Here is a 19227-nt window from a genome sequence, read left to right on the forward strand (position 1 = left end):
TGCACACATTTTCATAGAAAAAAAAAAGCTACAACACACCCGGGGTATAGAATACTTTTTAGAACACCCCCTCGCAATACCAATCCACTCATCCATCACTCATCCATCCACTCATCCACTCATCCATCACTCATCAGCGTCTGCCCACATTCAAAACTAGCCAACACAAACAGAAAGAAGAGACTTTCAACCCCCGCCCCCTTTCCCCTCCTCCTTCAATTTGCTTTACATGTAACTTTTGAAGAATGGATGAAAAACAAAATCAATACAAACTCCCCAGACACATTTCTCTCTTTCTTTCTCCGTGTCTACTCGGCTGTAGTAGCGGCAGATTCTGGCACGACCGTGCTTGGCTCGGCACCCGTTTCCGCGCCCGCTTCCGCGCCCGCATCCACATCTGCGCTCTCATCATTTTCCTGCACTTCCGCCGCAGGAGCAACAGGCGCAGGGGCAGGAGCGGATTCCGAATCAGGAGCAGGGGCAGGAGCGGATTCAGAATCAGGAGCAGAAGCAGGAGCAACAGGAGCAGGGGCAGGAACAGGTTCAGAATCAGGTTCAGAATCAGGAGCAGGTTCAGGTTCAGGAGCAGCGACACCCTCCACAGACTTTTGAGATCGGGGTTTAGCCTGCACTTGTTGATGCTTGTACGCTCGGTGGAAATAATCCTCTGTTCCCGGGGTAAAGAACATTCGATAGTTGCCCAACGCAATCTTGATTTCCAGCCCGTCCTTTGCTTCCACATTGTTCTTGGCAGAAGACGGACCGGCAGAAGCAGATAATTCTTCTTCGCGAGAATGGACCTTTGTAATGTTTCGTCGGAGGAAGGGCGAGTCGACGCGCTTGAGGAGACCTTCCGTTGGGTGGGTCTAAAAAAAGAAAAAAGAGGTTTTAGGTTCCCAGGGGTAATACAAAGGAAAAAGGAATTGAAACATACCAGGGCAAAGGATTCGATGTATTGAGCCCATCGTTCCTGCGTAGTTTCGGCATCGTCCACCGAACGGTCATCCTCGTTCAAAAGCTGGATAGTAAGCGTCTCTTTCCCGGGTAACTTTGACATGCATCATGAGCGTCTTTTTTTTCGTTTATTAAATATCAAGTAACTCACCCATTCAATCTTGTACAAATTCTCGTTGCCGCCCAGGACGCCCTCAGCCTGCATTCTGTAGGCAATCTGGTTCTTGGTCGAAGTCCTTGCATTTGCACGATCACGCTGAAGCAGGGCAAAGAGTTCTTGAGACTTGAGGTCGCCAACAATCGTTTGAATCTGAATTCAAATCAGCGCTTTTGGTCTGTGTGTTAACAGAAATGATGTTGAAACTCACCTGTCTCACAATACCGCCAATCACCTTATCCAAGTTGAACATCAGGTAAGCCTCGTTTGTGAACATCAATCTCAACGCATCCTCAAACGCTCCAAACTCAATCTCATTGTCGAAATACCTCTCCAACAAGCTCAGCAGATGAGAGTAGTAATGTTCGGCAGGGTTATCGCCTTGGAGAATACCAAAGTACTGCGTCACAGGGTCAACGAGACCAAGTTTGAGAGCGAGCGGGTTAACGGGACGTCGGTTCTCCTTGGCGAGTTTGGACGCGATGGTCTTGCAAGTCATGAGACGAGAGTAAAGCATCTTGGAATTTCGAAATCAGCCACCGTAGTTTTTTTATTTTTTTATTTTTCAAACCGATACTCACCTGAAGATACCGCGAGAGGACATAGAAATGGCTGTTGGCGAAAAAGTTGCCTTTTCTCTTCGCCTTTACACTTTGCTCCTTTTCCTTTTCCCCATTGACTGAACTTGTCCCCGACATGGGCTGACTTTCCGTGGCCACGCCGTCAATCTTGACCCACGTCTGCTCGCTGGCCTCTGCCCCGGCTTTATCCTTTTCAACCGCTTCCGCCACTTCCTCGGGATCGGCAGGAACGGGCAAGGGGGTATCGGCGCGCTCGCCATTCTCTGTCAGTGGGGTGACCTCACCAGAAAGAGGCTCCGTAGATGGTTGCAGCTGGCCATCCTCAGTAGGGCCGGTAGTGGTCACCGATAATTCTCGGCTCACATTATCCCCAGCAGCTTGCTTGAGCAACCTCTTACGCAAGTCTGCGGCGTGTCTCTTTTCACCCTTGGCGCCCCTGGCACTACCTCCCCCGGCATTACTGGAGATCTCTGCGTCATCTGCCGCACTACCGCTCTCCTCATCCCCTTCAGAATCTTCAGATTCCTCTTCTGGTGTCTTGTTGGGCTCCTCGCCATCTCCAAACTCGGCGTCAAACTCGTCCTTGTCGAGCATGAAAAGGATGGGCACAAAGTCGCGGAGGAAACTCTCCACCTTGACTTGATCGGCAGATGAGAGCGAGTTGCTCTGCATCCTGTCGAGGTAACTGATGATAAGCTTCATCGAATCCTTGAGCACATCCATATCCGTAAACTCAAACTCCATCTGCGGCTTGGCCCTCCATACGCGGAAATCGACAAGTGCCGAACGCTGGTTCAGCTGCTCAGCCTTGCGTGCCTCAATCTCATTGATGAGCGTCTTGGCAGGCGCAACTTTTTTCTTGTCGGTGGCTTTCGTACCCGAGTGCTGGTAATCAAGAGCTTTATAAAAGTTTTTGGCATCTTGCTCTCGCCACAGTCGATTCCATTCGCGCTGGGCACGTTTCCATTCTTCGTCCTTGGCCTTTAGACGTTCAAGAACGATGGGCAAAGCAACAATAGGGTTGTCGTGCAGAGCGCGAATGACGTCTGGCCCAAGCTCTTTACCATACACTTTTTTGATAATCCTCTGGTAGATGGATTTGCTTTGCCCACCAAGACCAGCCTTGAGGTTGAAGTTTGCCCTCTCTTCGGGCTCCATGGTCTGAATCTTGTTATTCAAGGGCTCAAGCAGAGCGATGGTGCGCAGGTTGGCTTCAATGTGGTAATCGTACTCGTGGCGCTCTTCCTCAGACTTGTGGAGGTTGTCTTCGAATTGATTCTTACGGTGAGAGACAAACGGTGCCACGTCCTCGGCGTTCCAAGTTGGGTGAGCGACCCACTCATCGTTGAGCACCTCCCAACACATGGCATCCCGACCAGTACATTGAAGGTTGATTTCCTATTTCCCATTTTACGTTAGTGATTCTGCCTTGATAGAAAACAAGATAAACAGATATGACCTACAGATCGTGGCAGCTGGCGGTAACTTGGCCCAACCTGGTTGGCGCTCGCCAAGTTCATATCAGGCTTGACCCTGTCCAACATCGGGGTGTTCTCCACCATCAAGTTATCAATCCCAATCATTCCACCAAACCCGTAGCCACCCTGGATGGAAGCAGGGTTAGGCGGGATCCTACCCTCGCTATCGACGCCCACCACCCTCTGGAATGTTGCCCAAACCTCGGGAGCATCCCCGATAAACAGCTGCGCCCGGTCGAGCAAGGTCTTGGTGTCAATCATGTCCTGCACAAAGAGGTTGATGAGTTTAAGGAACTCGTGATAGACCACCTTGTCGTCAATGAATTTCTTAACCTTGTCAAAGAACGCGACTTCGTCGGGGGATGCAAGAGTTTGCTGTTGAGGCGTGAGAGCAGGGAGTCCAGACTCGACGTCTTCTAAAGAAGGACTCTCCCTCTGACCAGCTCGAGCGCGTTTGCCCTGGGTTGCTTTTGTCGCAGGCTCGACACCCGAAGCAGCCGTCCTTCGCTTCTTTTGACCCATCTCTTTACCCTCCTTGGCAGCACCCCTCTTTTGACCTGCGACCTTTTCGGGAACAACAGGCGCGGCACCAGCAGCTTGCATGAATGAGCCAGAAAGCATACCCAGACCGCCTGTACCATTCTCGGGCAAGAACTGCTTGAATTCATCGAGCAGATCGGGAGCATTGGTGAAGAGCTTGGTAACTTGCTCATACACCTCTGCAATGTCCCGCGTGTCACGCTGATATGTCTGAAGGATTTCCAAGAACTGCTTGTAAGTTTCGGGGTCGTTGTTGAACCTAGTCTTGATCTTGTTAACAAAGGTGATAGCGTGGTTGAACTCTAAGATCGGGGCTCGGTTGCCACCTTGTTGTGGCTGAGGAGCAGGTTGAGCGCCGTGAGACAGTCCGCCAGATGCGAGGAATTGAGCTGCAGAAGGCGTGGAAGGGCCCGACGGAGGAAGAGGATGCTGTGCGTGAGGAGGCAGAGGAAGCGTACCGGGACCCTGGCTTGCAGGAGCTTGGCGAGCAGGTGGCGGAGCAGCTGCTTGTCGGCCAGTATGGGAAGCACCTTGGAAAGGAGGAGGACCGCTTGGGATATGTGACGGAAGAGCGTTCAACGGCGGTAAAGGTTGAGCTGGAGCAGCACCTTGACTCGTGGCTGAAGGGTAAGGCGCAGACGACCCCGCCCGGCTATCACGAGCAGTAACCTCGGCGGCGGACGCCTGGATACCTTCACGGGCTTCTCGCTCCCGCTGATCGATGGCAGCTGCAAAGTTGCCAGGAATTTGGCTGACTGTTCCAGCAGGTGTGGTGACAGTGATCAACCCTGAAGCATCCCCTTCGCCTCCAAAGCACTCGATACGGTATCCTGGCGGGAGGAAAGTGTTGAAGCCTTGGATAAGTGATGGGTGGCCGCGGAAGAGTGTTGACACTCGGTCGATAACCCCGGGTGTGTCAATACTACCGGCGACGGTCAGCATGGCTCGCAAGTAGAAGAGAAAAAAAAGGCATCAATCTGCTCACACTTGGCCTTTAAATTCTTTCATCACGTCTAAAAAGCGGTTGTATACATCTGGTTGGTCGTTGAATTGAATCTGCAATGGTGTTAGTATCCGACTTTCCGCAAAAGGAGCCGGAGCTGCCGGTGGAGGCTGAGGTGTTGCGGGTGACCCGTTTTCTCGCCTGCCATGCCTCTCTACTCGCATTCCACAGGTTCCCGCACAGTATACGCCCCCGGATCCCGCCTCGCAAAGTCGCGCACGTCACAAAGCATGCAGACACTTTTATGGAGACCTTCTCTTTCCGGTGGAGGCGGCACCAAAAGCGCTTTTCACTCCACCGGTCAATCCACCACCAGTGCACGCCGCATCCGCTTCCATCCATCGCACGGCCCACGAATGGGCCGCCCATCCGGACCGCCGCTCCGACAGAGCACTCACCTTGACCTGGTCGAGATACGACAATGCGTCCCTGACATTGAGGGGACGAAGGTTGCTGTTGCCCCCCGCCTGCTGCTGCTGCCAGGTGGGGGACGGGCGCTTTGGGGGGATGTTGTGGGATATGGTGGGCGGAGTGGGGGCGGGGAGGGGGGGGAGAGGGGCGCGGGCGTTGGAGAGCGAGTGGGAAATGGACAACCACGAAATGGAGCTGGCGGGGCGGGTGGTTGCCGAGCAAATCCGCAACGAGCGGCCGTGGGAATTTCCTCCTGTTTGTCTCCGCTACTCGTTACGTCACCATTTTCCCCGATAAATCTTCAGCTGCACCGTTGTCCGCCAACACAAAAACTCGCATACAAACATAACCACACTCTCACGTACCCGATCTATAGGGTATACCACCACAAAAATGAGCGGAACCCACTCTAGAAAGTCTCTCAAGACTAGGTACGTTGGTGCCGAATTTTTCTTGCCTAAAACATCCACTGACCTTTACTGTAGCTTCCGACCGTCTCCGCGGTCCATCCGCCCTATCTATACTGGCGGACCCGTTCTTCTTACCAAGGATGGCCAGTGGATAATCACTACCATGGGAGAAGAGGCCTTGGTGACGGAAGTGCAGACTGGGTTGGCTATCGCTAGAATACGAGGGGCAAGTTTCATCGCATTTCTTTTCACTCTATCTGATCCCATGTACTGACTTTATTCATCAGGACGGCACACCCATTACGTCCCTCTCGCTCTCCTACCATACTTCACCACCTACTCTCATCACATCGCACATGTCCATGACTGTCCGGTACTACCCTCTTCCTGAATCAGCACCCCTCTCATCTACTCCCAAACCCCCTTCATTAACCTACACCCGTATCCTCAACAAAGCCCACTCGGCTCCTATCCTCGTCTCAAAAGTTTCCCCCGACAACACGCTTTTAGCTACTGGATCCTCTGATGGAATTGTCAAGGTCTGGGACTTGGCCGGTGGATACGTGACACATCTGTTCAGAGGACATGGCGGTCCCGTTTCGGCATTACACTTCAACTTCCCCATCATCTCTGGAGAAGAACGACGTCGTATGGAGCTTCTCACTGGGTCGACCGACTCCAGGGTACGGGTTTATGATCTTCGAGATGCTAATGCCCGTGTTGTCGGTGGTGGGAATGCGGTCAAGCCTAAAGCAGTGCTCGAGGGTCACGTCTCTGTCGTTAGAGGGATTGATGTTACCCCCGACGGCAAATGGGCTGTCACCGGTGGTCGAGACAAGGTCGTGCTTGTATGGGATATGCTTTCAGGAGAAACAACGGCTTTGGCCAAAAAGGGTAAAGGAAAGGCGACAGCGGGCCCCAAGTTGGTGCAAACTATCATCGCACAAGAGCAAGTCGAATCTTTGGGTTTATTGCCCCAAGAAGAGCAAGTTTCTGGTGCAGCCGAAGGGAGATGGCTTTGCTACACCGGTGGAGATAAAGGATTGGTGAGGGTCTGGGACGTCCTCAAGGGAACCCAGGTTGCTACAATGAAAGGCGTCGAAGGGGTCGATGAAACAGAGTTGGACGAGGACGAACAGCGCGGCGTTCTTTCCGTAATGTACTCCCCAACCTCCTCGTCCCTCGTATCTATCCACGCCGATCAAAACATCATCTTCCATTCCCTTTCCACTCTCCTTTCAACACGTCAAATTATAGGTTTCAACGACGAAATCGTCGACGTCGCCTTCCTCTCCCATCCCTCCGCACCAACCACCTCCCCTTCCTCACTTCCGGAAACACCAGACATTCCCCACTCCCACATGGCAGTCGCTACAAACTCCAACCTCTTGCGAGTCTACTCCACATCCTCGTTCAATGCCCGACTCCTTCCCGGACACAGCGATATGATCCTCTGTCTTGACATCTCCCCCGACCACCAATGGCTCGTCACCGGATCCAAAGACCATACTGCTCGCGTATGGGCGCCTACCACCTGCGCAGAGGGCGATGGGTATACATGGAAATGCATCGCCATCTGTGAAGGCCACGCGGAATCGATCGGTGCCGTCGCTTTTGCGCGCAAGCCTTCCGACAACGGTCATGCCCGGTTCCTCTTCACTGCAAGTCAGGACCGTACCATCAAAATGTGGGATCTCACTCCCCTTTCCAACTCTCTTTCTCCGTCTCCTATCCGCCCTCGGTCGATGGCCACCCTCCGTGCCCACGAAAAGGATATCAACTCACTCGATATCGCGCCCAACGACAAGTTCCTCGTCTCGGGTTCCCAAGACAAGCTTGTCAAGCTTTACGCCATTGATTTCAACCCGCCCAAGGTACCTGGAGAAGGAAAAGGTGCGGAAGGAGGTTTCAAGGCTTTGGGTACTTGTGCAGGGCATAGAAGAGGTGTATGGACCGTGAGGTTTAGCAGGAATGATAAAGTTGTGGCGAGCGGTAGTGCCGATAGGACCGTCAAGCTTTGGAGTTTGGACGACTTTACTTGTCTCAAGGTTGGTTTTCATTTGGCGTTTTTGTGTGTTGGCCTGGACTTTCCCTGTTACTTTGCTGACTCTTGTATATCCAGACTTTTGAGGGTCACACCAACTCTGTGCTTCGAGTGGACTTTTTGTCTCATGGTCAACAGCTCGTGACTTCTGCGTCTGATGGGTTAGTGAAGCTCTGGAATATCAAGGAAGAAGAATGTGTAAAGACGTTGGATAATCACGAAGACAAGGTGAGAGTTGCCTCCTACTCTCACTTACAACGTACCATTTCACTAATCTCTTTTTTATTTTTCCCTTTTCCTTGCAGATCTGGGCGCTTGCACATTCATCCGACGAATCCACCCTCCTCTCCGCCGGCGCCGATTCCCTCCTCACCATCTGGCACGACACCTCTCTCCTCGAACAATCCGAGGCAAACGCCACTCTCATCAAGTCCGTCCAGGTCGAACAGGATTTCATCAACTACGTCGCTCTCAAAGACTATCGCCGCGCCATCTTACTCGCACTCTCCATGAGTCAGCCCGGACGTCTCTTCAACCTCTTCAGTACCGTCGTCAAGGGCCGTCAGCCCGATTTGACAGAGGAAGAACAAGGGATCACTGGGTCCAAAGAGATTGATGAGATTATGAAGACCTTGCCTGGAATAGAGTTGGTGAGGTTGCTAAAGTTTGTGAGAGACTGGAATGCGAATGCCAAGATGGCACCGGTGGCGCAGGTGATTTTGCACGCCATCTTCAAATTGAGGAGTGCGGAGGATATCCTTGCGGCGTTTGAGCAGGCCAACAGGTTGCCCAAGCGTTCAGAGGAGGAAGAGGAGGATGAAGATGAGGACGAGGAGAAGGAGGAGGGAGAGGAAAAGAAGAAGAAGAAGAAGAAGGAACGACCGTCTCTCGGCGCGCCTATAAGCATCAAGGATCTTCTCGAAGGGCTTATCCCATATTCTGAGAGGCATTTCAACAGGGTTGACAAGCTTGTGCAGGAAAGTTACATGTTGGACTATGTGCTTGGCGAGATGGAAGGTGGATTGTTTGGTGAGGAGTTAATGGACCTCCAATAAAGAGGTCTAGAGTAGAGTAGATGATGCTATGCACAGACAGGCACAGGGCTTTTTTTCTTCTGGCTTACCACCACGTCATTGTCAAATATCATTTGTCAAATATCGTTTCATAGCTGTTCGTCTATCATATATGACCTTGATTCTCTATAATAAAATTCGTTTCTATGGCATACATGACAATTCATAGATCTCGTCAAGTCTCTCCTGCAGAACGACAGAAAACATAAACGATTCCAGATCAAATTTCAACCTCGTCCAATTTCTCCAACTCTCCCACCTTGCCCTTCAATTCTCCAATCTCTCCTTCCATCTTCTCCTCCATACTTCCGTGAGGAGTACCCAACTCTGCCTCCAAATCACTCAAAGTCGTTGCACTGCTTTTACGCCTATCCTCCTCCTTCTCTGCCTCTGGTCCAACAGCGGGGCTTGAGAGATCAACTTCACCTCCTTGCTCGTTCACAGTGGTCAGGACTTTTGTGGGCGTGGGTGGCAAAGGAAGTTCTTTCTCCGCAGCTTGAGGAGGTTGAGTAGCAGCAGCACGGCGGAAGAAGCCTCCCATTCCGGACAGTTTCCTAGGAGGCGCTTGCGGCGCTCCTAATGCTCCACTCGCACCGGATCCACCACTCACTGCACCAGCACCCGTCTGGGGAGCCCCAGGGGTAACCCCTTTCGTCCAACTGCTAACGAAACCACCCAATCCAGCGCTTACACCCTCCTCCCCGGGTGTCGCTAATGGCGAGATAGAGGGATTGTTCATAGTAGCAGAAGAAGTAGCGCGCGACCGGCTGGGCGAGAGTCCTTCAGAAGAAGATTGAGACTGAGGTTGAGCGCGGTTTGACCAGAGCTTGAAGCCCCATCCAGTAGGTTTCATTTCCTTCTGGTCGAATTGTCCGTCTGGATCACGATCTGTTGGAAGAGGAGGTAATGAAAGACCTCTGAGAGCCTCCACAGCACTCTGGCCATTATCGTTATCCTCGTTGGATGCCAAAAATTCTCGCAGAGCCTTCAAGCACACTTCTGTGGCAGCCCTCGATTCCTCGCTCTCTGCCAATTTGAGCTGAACTTGGCGCAATTCAGAGCGAAGTTGGGCAGCCTCTTCCGTCGCGGCTGCCTTTTCCCGGTTGGCTGACGCAATGGCAGCTTGAGAAGCTGAGTCCTCAAAGTAGCTGCTTTGACCAAGTAGCGTAGGCTGTGAGGGAGGACTAGGGCTTGCAGGGTAGGTTGTAGCCGGAGTTGCGGCAAGTTTGAGCTCTCGAAGGCCGTTGGAGAGTCGAGGAGCTGCTGGTGGCTTCGGGGACACAAGTGACTGCCTTTCTGCGGCAGCACTGAAGTCTGCAGGTTCTGACTGGGAGCTAACCCTCCTGTGCGATCTGCCCATCATACTCGTTCGACGAGAAATTTTGCTGTCCCTCTTCGACGTTTCCCCGACCAACACTTCTTCCTCATCAAAGTTTGGCACCAAACCCAGACCCATTCCGCTCATGACACTCAGACGTTTCCTTTCCGCTTCTTGTTTCTGCAATGTCATAACACCTCTCCGAGCCTGTTCCACTTGACCTCGAAGCATTTCGACCTGTTCCTCCGCCATTTCGCGCTTCTTAATCTCATCTTTGAGCTGACTTTCGACCGCCTCTTTGGCAGCAGACACAAATGCGTGCTTGTCTTTCAACTGCGAATGTTCCACAGCAAGATCGGCAAGGGAAGAAAGCTTGGTAGTTTGTTGAGACACAAGTTGTCGAGAATCAGCGAGTTGCGTGCGCAATGACTGGATGAGATCTCGTGCTGCTGAGGGCCAGCTCCCCTCTCCTGCGTCGAGCTCGTTTGCCGTCTGAATACCTTCACTAGCAGTGTTATCGACAGGAAGATGATCAGGAAGAGTTGGAGGTGCTGAGGATTGCGGATCGGCCGAAGGAGGAAGAGGAAGAGAAGCGGGATCGAGGGCAGCCAAAGAGCTCGACATTGTGGGAAAATCGTGCTTGGCTACTGTGTGTATCACGTTAGCTGGGAAGCATCGTGATCGTAACACTGAAGCTTACAGATATAGAAAAGAAGGAATTATATAGCACAGCTGGCCCAAGACGGATTGGTTATAGATGCGAATGCGTTTATTGATGTAAAAAATAAATCGGCAAGCGGGACGGAGGGACAGATCGTCTCAACTTTATGTCGTCTGTCGTCTGTCGTCAAGGAAAAGAGAGGTCGCTGACCGTGAGGAGAGGAGATTTCTGTTGTTTTCCAACTTGTAAGGCAAGGAGCGAATGGCTGTTGGGATTATAAGGACATCGATAGAGCAGAAATGAGGAAATCAAAGGATGAAATTGTGAAATGAAAGTGAAGGCAACGAAGAAAGATAATTTGGGTAGACGAACCACCAAAACAACGCGAAACAGAGTTCATTTTCTCAGGACGCGTATCGCAAATCCCATAAATATTTCAGGCCAGTTTATCATTAATAGGGAAATCTCGTCCATATAATAGGCTTCAAAGCCCGATAGCTCAAGTGAAACCGGACGTTCCTGAAAGATCTGGGAACCGAATGATTACCGCAATCAACAAGAACTCCTGAATGTTCCGGCCAGATTGCGGTGTGCTTGTTGAAAGTTCTAAGTGGCAGTTGCGCGCATGCTTACTTCAACAGATACAGTGAAATTCCATGCTGACAACACGTTGACGCTACATGTCTCCTAACGTCTATGAACCATCAGTACATCTAGTCATGCCGCCAACCGTCCACATCCGAGAGATCTTTGGGTAAAGGACCAGGTCTTCCAGTACCGTTGGGATCGCCTACTCCAGGTCTCCACCTCCAAGCATACTTTCTCTGCTCGGACATCTGCGATTTATCGTATTAGTCTGAGGGTTAAACTTAAAGCAACTATGACTTACTTTGCCTTCGATGAGGTCAGCAACTTGGCCGCCAACCACAGGCAGCATTTTAAAGGTGTGCCCACTATCTCCCGTAGCCAACACCAAACCTTTCCACTTGGGATGCTCGCATAGTAGCCAGTTCGCATCGTCTGTATCGGTACACCAGCACATGGATTGATTGATCAGGGGCTTATCGGCAAACTGCGGTAGGCACATTTTGACAAGGCGCTGGATCTCTTCGAGCACTTCTGTAGGAATCGTGTCGGTTGGGTTATCAGCGTGTGAGCGAGGGACAGATATTCGTTGAGGCGTAGTGGCTCCAAAGGGGGTCCATTCTCGATAATTCGTATAGCCTGGAAATTCATTGCAGAGTTTAATGAGATGATTGTCAGGTCGAGGCTCAAAGAAAAACCCATATTTGCTATTGTAAACGGTAGGCGTCCCCTTCAAAGTGGCAGCTTCCTCCGGAGTGAGTTGAAGATGGGCATATACCCAACACTTAACATGTTGTGTTCAACCTCTGATTCAAATTGACGATAAGTCACCCACCTTGGAAATGCACTGCCCTTCTAGGTCTATCAAGGCAGGTGACCAAGCTCCGGCAGCAAGAACGACGAGATCCGCCTCATACTCGGATCCATTCTTGGCCTTGACGCCCTTTATTGTCTTACCATCTTCCATGAGAATCAATGAATCAAAAGATCCAGATGCACCAAATGAAGTCTTGACACCAAATTGCTCCAGCTCCCGGCCCACAGAATCGAGGGCATCACGAGCAGCGACCCACCCTCCCCTACCGCACCAAAGCCCACGCCAGCCCTACTTTGACGATTAGCTACTACTTAAATTTATGGTGCAATGAAAGGAGCTGACTTTGATGTCGGCGTTCTTCAAATGAGGAGCACGTCTGCGAACATCCTCTTCGTTGTCCAGCCACTCTACATCGGTACGTCCCCGAGCGCGCATTCTGTCTACTTTGGCCTTCAAGAACTTCGCTTCGGTTTCATCGACTGTAAGTTCCAACTATGGTTCATAGCTCGATTAGCCTTGACTTAATTACATGCGCGACGGGCCAACCTACCTTGCCAACAAGATGGACATAGGGCTTGAAGACAGGATCGGTATTCCAAGCATCCCACAGGGTATCGGCGACGCCCTCGTAGGTTCCAATTTGATCATCACCAGCGATCTTCGCGAGCGATTTCTCTAGATAAGTTTCATATGATGTAGAGTAACCTTCGTACTTACCTTATTCAAATCATTTCCTGCAGAGTTGCTGGAAGGTATGGGATAAACATCCATAATCCTGATATCCGTAAACCCTCTCCTAGAGAGATGGAGAGCTGTCGAGGAACCCATCGTCCCGCCTCCACCGATGATGACAATTTTAGAATCTTTAGACGCGAGGGCTTCTGACTGAGAAGCAGCAGTAGTTGATGATTGACCCATGGTGCGCGAGAATGGATGGGATGCTTGTCAAAGATAAGAGAGATTTGGCCAGGGAAAATCCCTTTTTATGCGTAGAATTGAGAGGTCGACAGGAAGTCAACGCGTGACCTGTCCACGGTACGTAGTGCGATAAAAGGCTCAAAACCAAGGCTCGCTAGGAATGAATTCTGGAGTCCATTTATAAAGGGATACAATGTGAATTCCGGGACTCAAGCGAATACGGCCATCATCACTACTCATTGTCAGCACCGTCGTTTCCCACTTCGCCTGCAAATCTTTTCAGTTGGATTCCGATAACACGGACTTGTTTGCTTTATCGACACCCCGACGACACCCGCCATGCGACAGAACGACAAAATTACTCTTGCTGCTTTGCTCTCGCTGTTACCACGTGCTTACTCACATTTCCATCACAATACGATACAACAGAAGAGCATCCGTTACCACGACGACGCACGAATGGAAGGTGCTGTGGTCGATATGTTCCATTTAGTCTATACATGACAACTCAAAACTGAGATCAGACTGAGAGGAACGTCAGCCCTGAATCAGGCTGATACAATTATTTAACGTTTATTTATTCGATAGAGCGTTATATTCGGCCACCACCGCTTCCCTTCCTCCATCCGCCGCCGCTGCCGCCACCATCGCGAATGATCAGACTTGACCAGATACAACTTGCCTTTGTCTTTCCCTTTTCTTCTCTCTAAGCCTTTCCAAGGCAAAATTCAAGATGTCTGAACGAAAGGTTTTGAACGTGAGTGCCATTTCGCTGTAATTATCGAAGAGCGTTTTTGTGCTAATGTACGCCTTGCCTATCGATGTTTTCGACCATTAGAAATAGTAAGTTTTGCCACTTCTCATCAATCGACTGTCTTATTTTTTTCATATATGAAATATGCTTACTGTGACCTGTTCTTGTACAGCTTCCCTCCGGATTTTGATCCGTCGAAGATCAAACGGCGCAAGATGCCGAAGGACCCTCAGCAGGTCATTCGACTGATGGCGCCGTTCTCCATGAGGTGTAACAGGTGCGGAGAGTACATCTGTAAGTCAACTCATTCTATGGAGACTTTGTGGATACAGCACTAACGGACTTCTTTAGATAAAGGAAAGAAGTTCAACGCGAGGAAAGAGACGGCTGTCGGGGAGGAATACTACGGTATCAAGGTGTTTAGGTTTTACATCGTGTGTTTTTTTTTTTGGTACTTCAATCTCCAATGGCCATTGTATTGACGGAAAGCTTTAGAAATGCCCAATGTGTTCCTCTGAAATCACATTCAAGACCGATCCCAAAAATGCCGACTATACTTGCGAGCAGGGTGCTACCCGCAACTTTGAAAATTGGATTGAGAATGATCCCACGGGGAAAGCAGGTGCCATGCCAGATGCAGCGGCGGATGACGATTATGATTCCGAGGGAAATTTGAGGGAAGAAGCTCAGGAAAGAGATGCTATGGCTGATCTGGAGAGAAGTCAAGAGCAGAGTAAAAGAGAAATGGAAATGATGGACGAGCTGGCCGATCTTCGGTTTGTTTATTTTAGCTTTTTGTTTTGACTTCTACTAACTTGTGGCGTTTCTACAGACAGCGAAACGCTCGTGTCGAGCTGAACAAGACCGATCAAGATCCCGAGTCGCTCCTTGCCGCTCTCCACGCGGAAAAGATTTCCGCAGAGGAAGAAGCTCGACAGAAGGCCGAGCAAGAAGAAGATGATGCTCTTGTCCGGCAGTACTTTGCAAAGGTCGCGGGTCCTGCTGGATCTGGCGCTCAAAAATCTGAAAAGACCAAAACCCCTGACGGAGAGGCGGAAGGCTCGGAGGAAGAGAACACGGCTCTGCCCCAGTTGACCATCAAGCGACGACCCGTACCTGGCACTGAAAAGGCTGGAGAACCGAGTGTACAAAATCTCTTGGCGGCTAAGGGGAAGGTTTTGGAAACTGCTGGCCCGAATGGTGTTGGGGCGCCGCCTCAGGTCAAGAGGAAGAGAGAAGGGATGCAAAAGTTGTTAGGGATAAAGAAAAAGGCTAAGGCTTAAAAGTGGTTGACTTCTTGGCTTCGTTCATAGGGGTTATGCGTGAATGTCATGTAATTATATTGTATTCTTATATATATATACACGAGCAATTCAGAGACGATAATGGCCACGGTCTTATTCACCTTTCAAACGTATTACGTTAGTCGTGAGAAAGCCTACTATCTAACAAATGACCTAAATATTTGTGTATGACAACTCTACTAATAAACAATTGTGCTTGTTGTCTGCTAGATTTTATTTATGATGGTGGGAGCTAGTAGTTTATTAGAGGCACGTTAGAACGCCGCACTTCTTCTTCGTGCGCTTTTTTCTCTGGCTCTAACTACTTTTTAAACCCCGTGACGACTTTGAATAATGTGAGGGACGGAGGATGAAGGAGCCAAGAGGACATGTATGCATTTCGGGATACACCATAGCCAATTGCCGGCTCCGTCGTCGTAACTTTTCGTAAGGTTTATCATGCATAGAGGCAACAGCGGAGAATGACCAGCCAATTCCCAGGCTAACGCGGACTCGGAGGAGGCCGATCCCGACGATCACCTCCAATCCATAAGTAATATTGTGTCAGCTGTATCCTGCTTGATGTCATATTCGTTGCTCTATCGATTCACATAGGCTTCCTTTTCTTCTAAAACAGTTTACCAAATCTTGCTGGGAACATCTAACCATATCCTTGCATCATACACATCCGTTCTTCCCCGACTAGACAAAGGGATAAAAGAAACGGGATATATGCGCTTCTGTCTTCACCAGACATCACGAACAATCAAGACAACCTTGCTATCACAACCGAGAGCTTTTGTCCCTCATTCTATTATCATCGCACAACTATCACGAACCATGGTATCCGAATCGAAGTCTTCTCAGAAGCCAGAGAATCTTAAGACAGAGGAGTATAAGACAGATGCAAAGTGGCTAAAACTGGAGAAGATCAACTGGAAGGATCAAGACGGAAAACAGGTGGGTCTGGTCCTATGTCTAGTTATGCCACTCCTTACGGTGATGGTATACAGAGGGTGTGGGAAGTTGCCAATAGGGCGAATAGGCCCAAGTCAGGAGTCGACTGTGAGTTTCACACTCTCTACTGAACCTCCATTTCATCTGCGAACTCTGGGGTTAGACGCTGACCATTATTGCTTAGCTGTCCACATTCTTGCTCTTTTATTTCACCCACATAAACCCGTATCTACCGTCATCATTGAACAGTATCGACCTCCTGTCGCTTCAACAGTCATTGGTACGTCCATTTATTAACCTTCTCATGCGTTCATTATTCAACAGTGCGGACTTGCCATACTGTAGAGCTTCCTGCCGGCCTGATTGATGAAGGTGAAGACCCCGGTACAGCCGCTCTTCGAGAACTTTACGAAGAAACGGGATACGGTAGTGGTGAATCTGGTCAAGGAAATGCGACTGTTTCCCACGTTTCCCATGTGCTCGCCAAAGATCCGGGGTAAGTTCTTTGTCATTGTATAATTAGCCTTTCGGTATGATCCCTGATAGAGCTGATGTTCAACCCTTGTGTTAGGATGAGCGGTGCAAATATGCATCTGGTAATAATCCATGTCAAGCTTGGGGAGCATGATCCAGACCCCGAACAGCACCTGGACGACGTGAGTCTACACCTAGCTACAAGCATTCATTAGCTGCTGTTATCGTACTTGTTCTGACGCAGACATCTAGGGCGAGCACATCGCCAAGAAAGTCATCCCTCTGAAGTATTTGTCCAGGCATCTTGATGGTGTGTTCACTATTCTCCATCACTATTAGTCTTCCTCTAACTTGAAAATGGGTATAGACTATGCAAGAAGAGGTTTCATGGTGGACACGATCCTCGCCTCTCTGGCACAGGGATGGGAACTTGCTCATCATTTCGATGAGTAATACTCCGGAATCCTGAGATTATCGCCAAGGATTAAAAGGGAAAAGGGGTGAACGATGAAGAAAGGAGGTGTTCAATGTATTAATTGCAATTACGAGATTGAAGTATGTATAGTAGTGCATTCTCAATTGTTTGCTCTGTCCATTACGATGTAACCTAATAGCAGGTGATTCTTGAATCATTTGGATGTGTCGCTGGTGACCCTCGACCAGCACCTTGACCAGGACCGTTATTTCTCAATGGTGAAATCATTCTGAGTAACCTCCACAATGGAGAATACCTTTACCATATTCTCAAGGAAGGTTTATAAAATCCTCATCATGGCTTTCGTCTTTGCGAACCCTCAGAAGCACGCTTCTAATGCATCTACAAAAACTTCCTTGCCGGAAATGAAAGGATATCCATCACCGCGGCAAAATACCCCATGGAGCTCAGGCAAAATCAAAGAATGGATGGTGAAGATAGCGAGACGAGCACAAAGGTGGCATCCTCATGGTGGTTAGTAATAAAGTGACAAGTCCCGGCTGACGAAATTGCTGTTATGGAGATATAAATAGCAAACCCCCAGATAGGCTATGTGTTCATTCAGCAAGCACCAAGCACAACAGTGATCACCCGTTTGATATCTAGTTAACCTAGTCCCCCCACCCACAAAGATGGCAGACAGCAAGATCACCACTCCGTCAGTAGCATCAACATATGAGGCGGATGTTCCCCCCTCCGACGCTATGAAAAGCGAGCTTTCAGGTACGTCAGCATTCTAAAGGTCCATCCGCCTAGACATTGCTCGCTTTCTGATTTACTTTGATCATCAGTGACTACCAGCCTCGAGGGCTTCTTATTACAATCAAGCCCACAATCTCTATATTCAGCTTGCGCTTCTTCTACTAGCACTCCTTCCACGGCGGCTTCAAAAACATCCTCTGAGGAAACAACAACAAAGGCCACGAGCACGAAACCGTGGGACGAGCTGAGTGAAGGTGGACTGGCCGATGGTGAAAACATGGAACTGCCAAAACCCCGTAGACGCAGGAAAATGGAAGCTGATGAGATCCCTGGAAGAAGTGGAGAGGGAAGTACATCTACACCCCCATCTGGAACGTTAAGATACTATGCCTTGGAATGGGTTCAAACTAATGGCGAAAGATGTTGATGGGTCAGGCTATAACGGCGAGTGATAGACGTAACTGACAACTGCGCATATACACGGCCTTGTTTCTTTCGTTTATCCATTTATGTTTATACATCTTGTTCTAATAAGCTACATAGTGTTAAGGCTTCCTGAAGTCAGTGATGAGCCTTTGGATCTTCTCATCTCCCTCAATACGCATAGTATCCCACTCTGAAAGGTCGTCGGCCTTGAGACACTGAGTATAGAATGCGATTGATGGCTCGTTCCACTGATAGGCAGTCGTCAGGGATCGTTCAATTATTGTCCTCTAAGATTGTCCACGCACCTTGAGAACTCTCCATTCCACACGTTTGCAGCCCCTGTCTTTAGCTATTTGCCCGAGCTCGCCAAACAGACGCTTGCCAAGCCCCATGTTACGACAGTCAGTCTTCACGTATAAGTCTTCCAGCTATTGTGTCCGCATTAGTTGAATGCTCTACGAAAGAGGGGATATCAGGCGTACGTAGAGACCAGGAGCAGCGAGCCAAGTGGAATAGGTGAAGAAGTACTAATGCTAGGTAAGCTATCATCTAAGCTGCCGAGGGGAGATGACTTACCAAAGCGAGAGCTATAGTTTCGCCCTTGCTTCCGTCCTCCGTCTCCCTTCGAGCAATGAGACACTCAGCATATCCATTGTCAAAGACGTTTTTCACCATCTGCTATCCAGTTAGCCACGATCCTCTGGCGATTAAATGGCAGGGGATGGACAGACGAGCTCGGGAGTCGCCTTGACTTCATGTTCGGCTTTCTCGTAGATCGCCTAATGTCCTAATTAGCCTCGAGGAAGCACTGTCATGACACAGATTTGTAGACTTACAAGCTCAGTGATAAGCTGAAGGAGCTCAGGCTATTCACCATGTGGTTTAGCTATCAGACTGCAGACCCCACCTTGTTACCCGTAATGTTAACTTACGACATCCTCCTTGGTCGCTCTTGTAATCTTGGCTGACATTTTTTTCGGCCTAGAAGAGCTGTGAGCTGTTTTTTGGACGAACGCCTTTCTCGTTCTAGCTTGTTCGGAAGGGCGATTGACTATTGTCGCGCCTCCTGCTTTTTATAGATGTTGCCCGCCGGTTAAAGCATCTCACGGATATGCCGAGATATATGCTTGATTACGTATTGCGTGAGTTACATTCATCTTTCTTCTTCACTGGACAACGTTTCAAGCAGGAGGCGCCAACAACCCG

The 19227-nt window shown here is 49.7% G+C and overlaps 8 protein-coding genes across 9 annotated transcripts; 4 read left to right on the forward strand and 4 right to left on the reverse strand.

The window, feature by feature from the left end:
• Positions 1-2: 2 nt before the first annotated feature.
• CNC05900 (Sin3 protein, putative) lies at positions 3-5254 on the reverse strand. Its single transcript, XM_569814.2, has 8 exons — positions 5112-5254; positions 4696-4766; positions 3156-4632; positions 1693-3090; positions 1323-1628; positions 1106-1264; positions 935-1048; positions 3-866 (listed from the first exon to the last, which is right to left on the reverse strand). Exons 2-8 carry the CDS (start codon positions 4716-4718, stop codon positions 309-311), a joined length of 4035 nt encoding a protein of 1344 aa, XP_569814.1. The 5' UTR covers positions 4719-4766; positions 5112-5254; the 3' UTR covers positions 3-308.
• Positions 5255-5465: 211 nt separating this feature from the next.
• CNC05910 (hypothetical protein) lies at positions 5466-8818 on the forward strand. Its single transcript, XM_569816.2, has 5 exons — positions 5466-5555; positions 5610-5760; positions 5822-7582; positions 7657-7806; positions 7884-8818. Exons 1-5 carry the CDS (start codon positions 5518-5520, stop codon positions 8631-8633), a joined length of 2850 nt encoding a protein of 949 aa, XP_569816.1. The 5' UTR covers positions 5466-5517; the 3' UTR covers positions 8634-8818.
• CNC05920 (expressed protein) lies at positions 8749-10955 on the reverse strand. 2 transcript variants are annotated; one of them, XM_024656866.1, is made up of 2 exons: positions 10670-10955; positions 8749-10613 (listed from the first exon to the last, which is right to left on the reverse strand). In XM_024656866.1, exon 2 carries the CDS (start codon positions 10591-10593, stop codon positions 8872-8874), a length of 1722 nt encoding a protein of 573 aa, XP_024512483.1. In that variant the 5' UTR covers positions 10594-10613; positions 10670-10955; the 3' UTR covers positions 8749-8871. The 2 variants fall into 2 exon arrangements, with proteins under 2 accessions (XP_024512483.1, XP_569817.1); XM_569817.2 differs by having other exon boundaries at positions 8749-10616.
• Positions 10956-11266: 311 nt separating this feature from the next.
• CNC05930 (Peroxisomal sarcosine oxidase, putative) lies at positions 11267-13429 on the reverse strand. Its single transcript, XM_024656867.1, has 7 exons — positions 13354-13429; positions 12750-13182; positions 12583-12690; positions 12375-12524; positions 12051-12320; positions 11520-11999; positions 11267-11466 (listed from the first exon to the last, which is right to left on the reverse strand). The coding sequence occupies exons 2-7, from the start codon at positions 12948-12950 to the stop codon at positions 11344-11346; spliced, it is 1332 nt and encodes a 443-aa protein (XP_024512484.1). The 5' UTR covers positions 12951-13182; positions 13354-13429; the 3' UTR covers positions 11267-11343.
• Positions 13430-13640: 211 nt separating this feature from the next.
• CNC05940 (nuclear mRNA splicing, via spliceosome-related protein, putative) lies at positions 13641-15055 on the forward strand. Its single transcript, XM_024656868.1, has 6 exons — positions 13641-13707; positions 13789-13793; positions 13877-13998; positions 14056-14138; positions 14200-14480; positions 14537-15055. The coding sequence occupies exons 1-6, from the start codon at positions 13684-13686 to the stop codon at positions 14985-14987; spliced, it is 966 nt and encodes a 321-aa protein (XP_024512485.1). The 5' UTR covers positions 13641-13683; the 3' UTR covers positions 14988-15055.
• A 538-nt stretch (positions 15056-15593) lies between these two features.
• On the forward strand, positions 15594-17018 carry CNC05950 (phosphoribosyl-ATP diphosphatase, putative). The gene is made up of 7 exons (XM_569821.2): positions 15594-15947; positions 16001-16052; positions 16129-16224; positions 16290-16440; positions 16516-16600; positions 16671-16728; positions 16786-17018. The coding sequence occupies exons 1-7, from the start codon at positions 15720-15722 to the stop codon at positions 16869-16871; spliced, it is 756 nt and encodes a 251-aa protein (XP_569821.2). The 5' UTR covers positions 15594-15719; the 3' UTR covers positions 16872-17018.
• A 229-nt stretch (positions 17019-17247) lies between these two features.
• Positions 17248-18081, forward strand: CNC05955 (hypothetical protein). The gene is made up of 3 exons (XM_024658459.1): positions 17248-17367; positions 17417-17616; positions 17685-18081. The coding sequence occupies exons 2-3, from the start codon at positions 17526-17528 to the stop codon at positions 18020-18022; spliced, it is 429 nt and encodes a 142-aa protein (XP_024514315.1). The 5' UTR covers positions 17248-17367; positions 17417-17525; the 3' UTR covers positions 18023-18081.
• Positions 18082-18092: 11 nt separating this feature from the next.
• Positions 18093-19052, reverse strand: CNC05960 (conserved hypothetical protein). The gene is made up of 7 exons (XM_024656869.1): positions 18954-19052; positions 18858-18887; positions 18753-18800; positions 18598-18696; positions 18504-18548; positions 18327-18449; positions 18093-18269 (listed from the first exon to the last, which is right to left on the reverse strand). Exons 1-7 carry the CDS (start codon positions 18990-18992, stop codon positions 18141-18143), a joined length of 513 nt encoding a protein of 170 aa, XP_024512556.1. The 5' UTR covers positions 18993-19052; the 3' UTR covers positions 18093-18140.
• Positions 19053-19227: the final 175 nt, after the last annotated feature.

The sequence above is a fragment of the Cryptococcus neoformans genome (assembly GCF_000091045.1).
Source record: "Cryptococcus neoformans var. neoformans JEC21 chromosome 3 sequence".
Taxonomy (NCBI): domain Eukaryota; kingdom Fungi; phylum Basidiomycota; class Tremellomycetes; order Tremellales; family Cryptococcaceae; genus Cryptococcus; species Cryptococcus deneoformans.